At 45.4% G+C, this 12,673-nt stretch overlaps 1 protein-coding gene across 5 annotated transcripts in view; it reads right to left on the reverse strand.

Moving 5' to 3' along the window:
- Window positions 1-12,673, reverse strand: part of LOC121286826 (insulin receptor-like) — a 228,439-nt gene that overhangs the window by 183,967 nt on the left and 31,799 nt on the right. For all 5 annotated transcript variants that reach the window (XM_041203888.1, XM_041203886.1, XM_041203889.1 and 2 more), the window contains one exon: window positions 6,196-6,744. In XM_041203888.1, the coding sequence (XP_041059822.1) occupies window positions 6,196-6,744 (549 nt within the window). The remainder of the gene's footprint in view (window positions 1-6,195; window positions 6,745-12,673) is intronic.

A 12,673-nucleotide genomic window follows, 5' to 3' on the forward strand; every position in this document is an offset into this window, starting at 1 on the left:
TCAGCCCCTCTTGGTAGCGCTCTCGCGTCCAAGGGTCATGGGGTCCAAGCCCCCTTGCAGGACTCGAGCACGTAACCAAGTACAGCACTGAAAGTGTCAGCCAAGGAAATGCTGCATGGTCAGAGATGCGGTCTTTCAGTTGAGACTTTAGAAATTTATAAACGAACAAACATTTTCAGGTTGCGCTGCTTGCAAGGCGGCAATTTATTGCCCTGCCCTAGGTGCCCTGTAAAAATAGCAGTGGGCTTTCTTGAACCACTACAGTTTGTGTGTAACAGTGCTGTTAGATGGCAAGCTCCGCCAGAATGTTGACTCAACAATGGCAAAGGAATAATGATGCATGTCCAAGTGGTGTGCGAGTAGGAGAGGAACTTGCAGGTGGTGGCTTTCTCATGCACCTGCTGCCCTTTTATCTTTAGGTGATACAGGTTGTGGGTTTGGAAGGTGCTACTGAAGAAGCCTTGGAAAGTTGCTGCAGCATACTGCAGCCAGTGTCCTGGTGATAGAGAGATAGGAGAATGTTTAATCAGCCTTTTTTGTCCTGGATGGCGCACAGCTTCTTGAGTGTTGTTAGCGCTGCACCTATCCAGGCAAGTGCAGAGTATTCCATCACACTCCTGACTTGTGCCTTTTATTAAATTCTTTCACAGGATGTAGGTGTAGCTGACAAGGCCAGCATTTGTTGCCCATCCCTAACCGCCCTTTGAGAAGATGGTGCTGAGCCACCTTCTTGAACCGCTGCAGTCCATGTGATGTAGGTACACCCACAGTGCTGTTAGGGAGGAAGTTCCAGAGGAACTGTGACACAGTTCCAAGTCAGAATGGTGTGTGGCTTGGAGGGGAACTTGCAGGTGATGGTGTTCCCATGCATCTGCTGCCCTTGTCCTTCTAGGTGGTAGAGGTCACGGGTGTGGAAGGTGCTGTTGAAGGAACCTTGGTGAGTCTTGGTAAGTGGTCGGACAAGCTTTGGGGAGTCAGGAGGTGTGGCAGTCGCCACAGAAAACCCAGTCTCTAATCTGCTCTCGTAGCCACAGCATTTAAGTGGCTGGTTCAGTTGAGTTTTTGGTTATTAATTTACAGGATGTGGGTGTCACTGGCTAAACCAACAATTATTGCCCATCCCTAATTGCCCTTGAGAAGGCAGTGGTGAGCTGCCTTCTTGAACCGCTGTAGTCCCTGTGGCTTAAATACACCCACAGTGTTGTTAGGGAGGGAGTTCCAGGATTTTCACCCAACAACAGTGAAGGAACGGATATATTTCCAAGTCAGGATGGTGAGTGGTTTGGAGGGGAACTTCCAGGTGGTGGTGTTCTAATGTGTCTGCTGAACCTTGGCCTTCTAGATGGTAATGATCATGGGTTTGGAAGGTGCTGTCTAAGGAGCTTGCTGAGTTTCTGCAGTGCATTTTGTAGATGGTACATACTGCTGCCACTGTGCGCCGGCGGTGGAGGGAGTGAATGTTTGTGGATGTGGTGCTAATGAAGCGGGCTGCTTTGTCCTGGGTGGTGTCAAGCTTCTTGAGTGTTGTTGGAGCTGCACTTATCCAGGCAAGTGGAGAGTATTCCATCTCACTCCTGACTTGTGCCTTGTAGATGGTGCACAGACTTTGGGGAGACAGGAGGTGAGTTACTCGCCGCAGGATTCCTAGCCTCTGACCTGCTCCTGTAGCCACAATATTTATATGTCTAGTCCAGTTCAGTTTCACGTCAATGGTAACCCCCAAGATGTTGATAGTGGGGAAATCAGTGATGGTAATGCCATTGAATGACAAGGGTGATGGTTAGATTCTCTCTTATTGGAAATGGTCATTGCCTGGCACTTGTGTGGCACGAATGCCACTTGCCACTTGTCAGCCCAAGCCTGGATATTGTCAAGGTCTTGCTGCATTTGGACATGGACTGCTTCAGTTTCTGAGGAGTCACGAATGGTGCAGAACATTGTGCAACCATCAGAGAACATCCCCACTTCTGACCTGACTGATGGAAGGTGGTTGGGTCTAGGGCACGACCCTGAGGAACTACTGCAGTGATGTCCTGGAACTGAGGTGTTTGACCTCCAACAACGACAACAATCTTCCTTTGTGCTAGGTATGATTCCAACCAGCGGAGAGTTTTCCCCGATTCCCACCAACTCCAGTTTTGCTAGGACTCCTTGATGCCACACCTGGTCAAATGCGGCCTTGGTGTCAAGGGCAGTCACTCTCATCTCACCTCGGGTGTTTAGCTTTTTTGTCCATATTTGAACCAAGGCTGTAATGAGGTCAGAAACTGAGTGACCCTGGCGGGACCCAAACCGAGCGCCAGTGAGCAGGTTATTGCTAAGCAAGTGCTGCTTGATAGCACTGTTGATGACCCCTTCCATCACTTTATTGATGAGCGAGAGTAGACTGACGGGGCGGTAATTGGCTGGGTTGGATTTGTCCTGCTTTTTGTGTACAGGACATGCCTGGGCAATTTTCCACATTGGGTGGATACCAGTGTTGTAGCTGTACTGGAACAGTTTGGCTAGGGGCACGGCAAGTTCTGAAGCACAAGTCTTCAATACAATTGTCGGAATATAGTCAGGGCCTATAAGTATCCAGTGCCGTCAGCCATTTCTTGAAATCACGTGGAGTGAATCGAACTGGCCGAAGACTGGCATCTGTGAGCTGGGAGCCTCCAGAGGAGGCAGAGATGGATCATCCACTCGGCACTTCTGTCTGAAGATTGGTGCAAATGCTTCGGCCTTATCTTTTGCACTGATGTGCTGGCCTCCTCCATCATTGAGGATGGGCCTCCTCCTCCAGTTTCTGGTAATTAGTAGCCTCAGGATGTTAAAGGTAGCCATTGGAACAACACCAAATATCATCGGGAGCTGGTTATGCTCCCTCTTGCAGTCAGCAGTCATTGCCAAGTATGAATGATACTTGCCAGTTATCAGCCAAGGTCTTGCTACACGCGAGCATGAACGATTTCATTATCTGAGGAGCTGCAAATGGGGCTAAGCACTGAATAATTATCATGAACAACCCCCTTATATCTTGTTCAGTGAACGTTAAAGATCATATGGCACTATTTAAAAAGCAGGAGCGTTCTCTCATTGCCAGCCAACATTAATCTCTCATTTTGCCAAAAAACACAGATTAATTGGTCATTTACCTCAGTTTTTTTTTGCGATCTTGCTCTGTCACTTGCCACAATTTCCTACCAAACTGTAACTACACTTCACAAGTAATTTATTGGCTTGTGAACATTCTAAAAGGGAAGGAAGAAATACATAACTTCTCTCTGTCAAGCAAAGCGATATTCTGTATCTCTTTCAAATTCTCCCATTTCCATTTGAAATCCCTATGCTGCCAATTCAAAACTTCTCTTCTCTTCTTCGGCAGTCCCTCAGGAGCGTACATGACTTGCTTCCACTCCAGTTCGACGGGTTCCCGAAATGGCTGATAAGTCCAGCGCATGATCTGTAGACTCTGCCTTACTTGGGGCAGCTGGTAGTGTAGGGTTGTGTATGTGGACTGTTTGGAGGTTTGTGCATTCCCTCTGACGCGTAAAACACATGGGGATGCAAATGCTCATTTCGAGTTTAGCAAAGGTTATGAGGATGTAAATGAAAACCAAACCACAACAGACGCCTGCACGGCACACACATGATTCAAGCACGGGTGCATGAAGCATGTTCCACTGAAACCCGCAGCGTAAAAAACAAATCTTTACATACAGGTTTCAAAAAAATCAGATTTAAAAACAGAGCAATTCAACAGATCATTTGTGCAAAATGGGCCCCTCATATCACAGCCCATCTCCAGTCACTGACGATGCAGTCAGATTTATTTCGCTTAAACCAACACACACTGGTGTGTACTATTTTGTAACACTTCTGCATTCTGACACAGGTATTCAGGTCATTACATTTTCAAACAGTTACAATAAAGAGAAGACTTGCGTTTACATGCCAAGTTTCAGGGGGAGTGGCACTAGGTGAATCGCTCCTTCAGAGAGCCAGCACAGATAATGATGGGACAAATGGCCTCGCTCTGTACTACAACCATGCCATGATTCATGGCCTCAAGGGCGTTCCACACTACTTTTTGAAAGCAATCACTGTTGTAATTTGCGTACGGCAAACAACAAGAAGATAATAACCAGATCATCTGTTCTTGTGCACTGGATGAGAGAAATATTGAGTGGGAGACATGGGAGAAATCCCCTTCTCTTCTTCAAAATAGTGCCATGGGGTCTTTTAAGTCAACCTGAGAGGACAGATGGGACCTCAGTTTAAGGTCTCATCCGAAAGACGCCACCTTAGACTCAGCACTCCCTCAATACAGCACTGGAGCATCTGTCTAGATTTTGTGCTCAAGTCTTTACAGTGGGACTTGAACCCACGACCTTCTGACTCAGAGGGGCTAGAGCGCTACCATTGAGCCACAGCTGGTAATATAATCTTGGACACTAAGTAGAGGGGTAGAGCAAAACTGACACCTACAAAGGACATACAGCGTCAGTCACACCTATTTGAAGTGTTCCATTCAGCTAATTTTCTGGTCAGGTGGGCAGAAAAGTGGAAATTGGAATTCAATCCAGAGAAGTGTGAGGTAACACAGAGATCCTCAAACCAGTGGCAGGTGATTAAAGTATAGGGAGGGCCTGCCTTTATTAGCCAAGACATAGAACATAGGGAGCTGCACACAACACTGGTTAAACCACAGCTTGAGTACTGCGTACAGTTCTAGTCACCACATTGCGGGAAAGATGTGACTGCACTGGAGAGGTTGCAGAGGGGATTTATAAGGATGCTGCCAGAACATGAAAATTTTAACCATGAGGAAAGACTGGGTACACTGGGGATGTTTTCCTTGGAACAGAAGAGGTTGTGGGGTGACTTAATTAAGGTGCATTAAGTTATGACGGGCCTAGATAGAGTTATAGAGGTAACCTATTTACCTCAGCAGAGGGGTCAAACACCAGGGGACATAGAATTAAAGTACTTGGTAGATGGATTAGAGAAGAGGTGGATTGGATGGGAGATGAGAAAACACATTTTCACCCAAAGGGTGTGAAAGTAGGAAACCTGAAAAAATGAGTGAGGGGGTCAGAAAACCTCACCACATTTAAAAAGTACTTGGATGAATACTTGAAGAGCCATGATCTGCAGGGCTACAGACCGAGGGCAGAAAGGTGGGATTAGGCTGCTCAGCTCTCTGTGGACCAGCACAGACACGATGGGCCAAATGGCCTGGTTCTGTGTCATAAATTTATGATTCTGCACGCAATAAATCAAATATAATCAGAAGAGGCAGGGTCACATCTGAATTTGTCGCTGGTAACGGCAGAGACCTCTAATATTTCAATTACACCACTAACAGCATACCAAAATATTGTTAAAACAAAGTACAGTATATTTTCAAAGCCATGTAGCACTCCTCCTCCTTAATCCCAGCTGCTATTCTGAATGAAGACAAGCTAGGGGAACTCCACCGGACCCATCTCTAGTTTCCCAGACACAGTGCGGCAAAGCAACGAGTGGGTAGCAGCTGTTACCTTTGTCAGCCCAGTGGAAGGGCCGGTTTCAATAAGAGCAAACTTAAACAAACTGTTGTCAATCATGATATATTAGCCTCATCGCTTCCAACAGCTCAATTCCTTGGGAGACAGGGAACAAACAAACACAATCATTCAGGAATCCTGCTCCTCATCACTGCCCGCTTGAGAGAGAAGAGCACTGCAGTCGGCTGTGATGCCTTCTGTAGTTGAACAGCTTGCCTTGTTTTTCTCCCCCACCCCCCAAACATGGCTGCTGGGCTCAGACATGCTTACAGCCACTAACACACAGTGGTTCAGAATCCGCCCTTTTCACAGTCTCCAGGATTTGAGTGCTGAACTAGATCCCGGCTGACTTGCACCTCAACCCCCACCCCCCTCCATTGACCCACCTTTGACCCAGAGCCCTTGATGGCGTTATCCGACAAAAGTGTGTCGACCTTAGTGCCGGACACTTCAATACATGAAATTAAGCATAGAAACCTGTGCGTTTAGTCAAGGAAAATGAGGCTGTTGTCAAATAATGTACCTGTTCACATGGCGGTGAAAATATTGAAGGTTCTATCTGGAATTCTGTAACCACAGCACCTTCAGGAGAAGAGGGGAGAAAGGCAAGCAAACTCTTTTAAACACCCTTTGAGCCACTCATTAATTCATCGTACAATCCTACCTCTTTGGCAGTGTTCGCTTGTCCAGCATCGGTGGTTAAACTGATCGTTGAACACAGTCTGGGAACAGCTGCTTTTTCCTTTCAGGGTGCCTGGGCAGACATCGCTGCACTCTCGATCGTCCTTGTTGGACTTGATGTAATTGTCCTCCACTGAGTCCAGAATTTTCGACCAGTCAAGCGTGGACAGGTAGCAGAGCTCTGGGTTCTTCTCGATCCTCACTGCGCCCCGGGTGATATTCACCAGGTTGTACAGGCCGATCTCTTTGAAGTGCAGCATCTCAAAGATGACCAGAGCATAGTTGAAGAAGAGCCGCGTCCCACGGATTACAGTCAAGTTTGGGAAGAGGTCTTTCAAGCTCTCCAGGCCGTAGACACGGAAGAGAAGCAGGTAATCCGTGATCATTGTGAGCTCCGGGAAGCTCAGGCCACGGAAATCCTCGGGTTTGGTACCAAACAGCAACAGAATCTGCAGGTTTCCCTCAATGACGGTGCAGTTCCTCAGCTGTTGCAAGTGCGTAATGTTGTTTCGAATATCTATGCTTTGACAAACTAAGGAGGAAAAGAAGAAAGGAGAAGGTTAATGTTTATTATGGCATCGTGAAATAATTCACCGCGTAGGGTCATTAGTTAATACACTGGAAAAAAAACTTTTCAACAATTTACATCAACTCTGTAAAAGTTCAAACCCTTCCAAGAACTTTCAGGAAATGTTTCTATAGAAACTTTGATGGAGATAAAGGGAATTGGAATTAAGATGGCAAAAAGGTGCCATAGCCAACAGACAACAGAGCAAGCCAAATGCACTTTTTTTTTATTCATTCATGGGATGTGGGCTTCGCTGGCTAGGCCAGCATTTATTGCCCATCCTTAGTTGCCCTTGAGAAGGTGGTGGTGAGCTGCCTTCTGGAACCGCTACAGTCCACATAGTGTGGGTACACCCTTGGCTTGCTTCTGCACCTGCAGTGCTAACCATAATTGAAAGGATAATTGCTGACAGTGTAATACAAAAGGAGGTGGCCTTGCGGCGCAGTGGGCAATGTCCCTAGCTCTGAGCTAGAAGCTCCAGGTTCAAGTCCCATTGCAGGGCTTGATGGCCAAGGAAGGTGAGTTCATAATGTGGCCAAACAGGTTGATCATCAACCTGCAAATCCTTCCAGTATGCCTGATGGCAGGCAATAAGAACGGGAGAGTCTGCTGGTCAGCCATGCTTGCTGCAGAGTGGCACCCCTCAAACTGTAGGTTCTGACAACAGTCTAGTGGCCTGCTCCAGGAAAGACTAGCTACAGAAACAGGTGTAAGCATGTGCTTTGCCTGCCTCATGCATCTCTAGGCACAGGGAGAGAATCAAGAAGATCCAGAGAAGAATACAAAAGGAGCTATTCTAATAAAAATATTTTTTAAAATATAAACATTTGACACGAACAACTTGCATTAATACAGCACCCTTACAATGTTAAAATGTCCCAAGGTGCGTCACAAGAACAATTACCAAATAAAATTTGACACCGAGCCACATGAGGGGATATTAGGGTAGATGTCCAAAAGCTCAGCCAGAGATAGGCTTCTAAGAGCGGCATAAAGGAGGAGAGAGGGGTAGAGCAAAGGAGAGGTTTAGGGAGAGAATCCCAGAGCTTGGGGCTCAGGGCAGCTGAAAACACAGTCACCAATGGAGGGAGTGATTAAAATTGGGGAAGCATCACCGATCAGAATTGGAGGACTGCAGAGATCTCAGAGGGTTGTAGGGAGGTTACAGAAATAGAAAGGGACTAGGTCATGAAGGGGTTTCAAAATAAGGCTCAGAAGTTAAATATGCAGGCACTGCCCGACCAGGACCGTTTTAAGTCAGCCATCCCAAGGAGCGATGAATGAATGGGACTTAGTGCAATTTAGGATACAGGTGACAAGTATTGGATGAGATCAAGTTGACCAAAGCTGCAAGACTGGTCAAGAAAGTACTGGCATAGTCATGACAAGGAGATAACAAAGGCATGAACTTCAGAATTACAAACACTCCAAAATGACTTGGCTTGCATGATCCACCACGGTGACACAATTAAAAAGAAAGACAAAGATTTGCATTTGTACAACACTTTTCACAGCTATGGGACGTCTCAAAGCTCATGCCAAACAACTTTTAAAGTGCAGTCACCGTTATAATGTAAGAAACATGGCAGCTAATTTGTTCACGGCAAGCTCCCACAAACCTCAATGTGATAACGACCAGATAATCGGATTTGTGATGTTGAGGGAGGGATAAGTATTGGCCAGGATACCATGGACAACTCCCCTGCTCTTAGTCAAAATAGTGCCAAGGAACATTTTACTTCCGCATGAGAGGACAGACAGACAAACTAGGTCTCTGTTTAGCATCGCATCTGAAAGACAGCATCTCCTGCAGTGCAGCATTTCCTCAGTACTGTGGGACTGTCGGCCTTGATTTTTGTGCTCAACCTCTGGACTTGAACTCACAACTTTGTGACTCAGAGGCATGAGTGCCACCCACTGTCTTGACACCACACACACAAGCTTCTCTGTTAACCCACTCCACCTTTAAAAGTTTTCTCAAAACCCATCTTTGTGCCGGTGTTTTTAGTCTCTCCATTACCCCCCTAAAACTCTGGTATCATTTTGCCTCACCAAAGCACCTTGGGATATTTACTTTGTTAGAGCTTTTATATAAATGCATGCTGTTGCTACCCTAGCACCTACTATATGGAAGTGTGTCAGTTTGACCCGGATGTAGCAGCTGCGCCTTTCTCTGAAGATCTCATTCCAGAGATTTGAGCACGTAATCTAGGCTGATGCTTCAATGCAGTGCTGAGGGAATGCTGCACAGTAAGAAGCGCCACCTTCAAGTGAAAGGTTAAGCCCCATGGCTCCAACTACTTGTTCAGTAGCCGTAAAAACAATGACGTTATGTGGGGAGGCGGTGGCGTAGTGGTATTGTCACTGAACAATTAATCCAAAGACCCAAGGAAACGCTTTGGGGATCCGAGTTTGAATCCCACCATGGCGGAATTTGGATTCAATTAAAAAAAAATCTAATGATGGCCATGAAACGATTGTTGTAATGCCCTTTAGGGAAGGAAATCTTCCGTCCTTACCCGGTCTGGCCTATAAGTGACTCCAGACCCACAGCAATGTGGTTGACTCTTAAAAGCCCTCTGAAATGGCCCAGTAAGCCACTCAGTTCTCCAGGGCATTTTTTATTCGTTCATGGGCAATAGATGATGGCCGAGCCACCAACACCCACATCCCATGGACACATAAAAAAAGAATGTCCCGATCAACATTTATCCCTCGAATGATCACCACTAAAACCAGATGAATATTTCGCTGCCGTCGGCAGGACATTGCTGTGTGCAAACGGCTGCAACAAAACAAACACTACGAAAAATAATTTATTGCCACTGATGTGTTTTGGGATGCCCAAGGACATGAATGATACTATAAAAATTCACTGGCAATCCACGTAAATTCAAAGGTAAATGTCCAATCCATGATCGGCAGCTGGACCAAGGGGTTGAAAATTATTGAACATTCCTGTTTCCAAAACATGCAATCAATTGAACCCTCTAGCCCATAATGAAGTAGCGAATTACTGCGCTCACCGATGTGGGTTTCATCGCAGTTGGAGTCACTGAGTCATAATGGCACAGAAGGAGGCCACTCAGCCCATTCAGTCCATGCTGGCTCTCTGTAGGGTAAACCAGTCAGTCCCATTCCCCCACTCTATCCTTGTAAATTATCCTCGGAATTTTATTTCTCCAAACTCAGTCTTTGCCGCCACTGCCATCACTCTTTGCATTTCCCTCAAAGAACTTGCATTAATAGAACACCTTTAATATAGTAAATGCGCCAAGCCGCCTCACGGAGTGTTATCAGTTCCACTGACAATTATCCCTCATCGCTATAGCAACAGGTTCTTCTAATTAACTAGAACTAAAGCTCAGCAGATGCTGGAAATTGTAAAGACAAACTGAAAATGCAGGAAACACTCAGCATGTATGGAGAGAGAATGCTTCATGTCAGTGACCTTTCATCATAACCAGGAGATGTTACTAATGAACTGTATTAACTAAACTAACTCGGGAGTGATGCAGCACAGAACGCCAAATGCAAACAGTGGGACAACGCCTCGCTTAAGGAGGAGCACACAGCTCCCCATCACCCTCCCCCACCTCAGCCGAGTCTAGAAACTGTCTCAATCACTAAAGTTGAAGAGTATTTACATCAATCAGAGTTTGGATGGGGGGCTGAGGGAAGTCAGGTGGGGATTAGATCACATTTTTAAGAAGTTACATCGACCGGATTTGAAGTTTCCTGAGCTCTTTCTCCCATGTGCCACAGATTCTAACCTGTCAACTGCAGAAAATCTCTCTGCTTTCAAAGCCTGTGCTTGATTTCCACTTAACACATGTTGAAACTAGTTCCCTGTAAAAGCCCCAACAATATTAAAGGGCAGAGGGAAATGTGGATAGAGCCAGAAAATCATATCAGAGAAATTCCTCAGTAACTGACAAAATAAAAATGCAACCTCAAGAATGCATAGGCACAGGAGAAGGCCACTAATCCCCTCAAGCATTTTGGGCAGATGTCACTTCTGGAAAACTGAAGGCAACACTTGCAATTTAATGTGAAAAAATTTAAGTCATGATGCTCTGGCCATCATGAATGTGGAGAAGGATGAATGGGCCTGTTGGTCTTTTCCTGCCTATTGATTTCGTATGTTCGTATCAAAGTTGGAGAGGAACAGGGATTTCTCCAGTATCCTGTCCAACATTCCTGCTTCAGCCAACTCAATTAAAGAAAATCAGATTAACTAGTCACTTATCGCGTGGCCAAGTCTGGCGTCTTGCTTTAAATGAATAGCTGCAGCATTTGCCTGCCGAACAAGTCACTGGAGTTCAAATGTAAAGCAAATACTGTTTATTAAGTCAATGAGAAACCAGGACAGCGATGATTAACATGCTTATGTCACAGATGTGTTCAAGTGATCCAGACAGATCCATGTGCGTCAAAGTAAGGCACAGATGCCAATTGATAAGTGATCTCATCAACAGCTCACAGGGCTGTGACAGGCTCCACAGAGCAAATTTGTCTACGTATTTGTTACATTTTTAATTTGTTTACTCAAGGATTACACGGTCATGGCTCAGCAGACACATCTGTCTTTTATTCTATCCTTCAGAAATCGTTATGAAGAGAGGCACACAAAACAAGTTCAACAGATACACCATCCAGTAGAAACAGAGCAACAATTTTTTGAAATAGAGGGAAAATTTCTATTTGTTGATATTTGTGGCACAATGGCAGTAATGGAATAACAGGGGAAAAAGAGATAATAAAACTCCAAAACAAGCTGAAGTCACTTACTTTCTTCATTAGCCCAACAGGAGTCCCCACCCAAGAACCCCACACCACCCAACAACGCTCCCCCCGTAACCAGATCTCACCAACTTCATTCCGACCCGCTCTCTAAGCAGAACAACACTGCACCCAATAGCAGCATCCCAACTCCAACCAAGCCAAGATCAAAGACTTGCACCTTTCATGACCTCAGGACATCCAAAGCACTTTACAGTCAATAAAATACTTTTGAAGTGCAGTCACTGTTGTAATGTAGGAAATGCAGCTGACAATTTGAGCACAGCAATGTGATAATGACCAGATAATCTGTTTTTAGTGATGTTGATTCAGGGATAAATATTGGTCACCAGGACACCAGGGAGAACTCCCAGGTTCTTCTTTGAAATAACACTTGGGATCTTCTGTGTCCACCCTAGACAGCAGATGTTTAATGTCTGATCCGACAGACAGCGCTTCTGACTGTGCAGCTCGCCCTCAGGAGTGGAGTCCCTTGAGCACAATATCTAGGCTGACTCCAATGGGTCTTGCACCCACAATCTCCTGGCTGGCCAAGGCCGAGATCAGCATAGACCTGTCCGGTTGGGTGGGTGGAGTGCGGGGGTTAGAACTTTGTTGTGGTCAGAGCTATCACACATCGTTGGGGCAGAGCAGAAGAAGCTTGATCCTAAAATCTTAAATCAGGCTCTGCCTGACAAGAAAGTGTTTGATGCTGACATAAGTGTACCAAAAATTTAAAAAAGTTCTATCTTTCAGCACCAACACTCCCTTATTAAGCACAAAGTTCACACGATAAACTCACAGTCATAGTTCTTCAAAAAAACCTAACATACGTGGTTAAAAATATAAGTGTGATCTAATTAAGTTTATGTTTACTTTAGTTTCCAATGCATGAAATACGCTTTGGATTCATCTTTGTAAAAATGTGCTGCGTAACCGTCAGTCAGACTTTGGCTCAGCTGCTTCTCAACCAATCCAATTTAGATAAAATCTCACAGAACCTGCCAACATAAAGCTTTATCATCAGTAGACACGACAGCACTGATGAGGCACTTCAACTTTATTCTGTGCTTTCAGCGCCACAGTGATGTACAGTGTAAATAAAAGTGAC

Source organism: Carcharodon carcharias, chromosome 14 (assembly GCF_017639515.1).
Source record: "Carcharodon carcharias isolate sCarCar2 chromosome 14, sCarCar2.pri, whole genome shotgun sequence".
NCBI lineage: Eukaryota > Metazoa > Chordata > Chondrichthyes > Lamniformes > Lamnidae > Carcharodon > Carcharodon carcharias.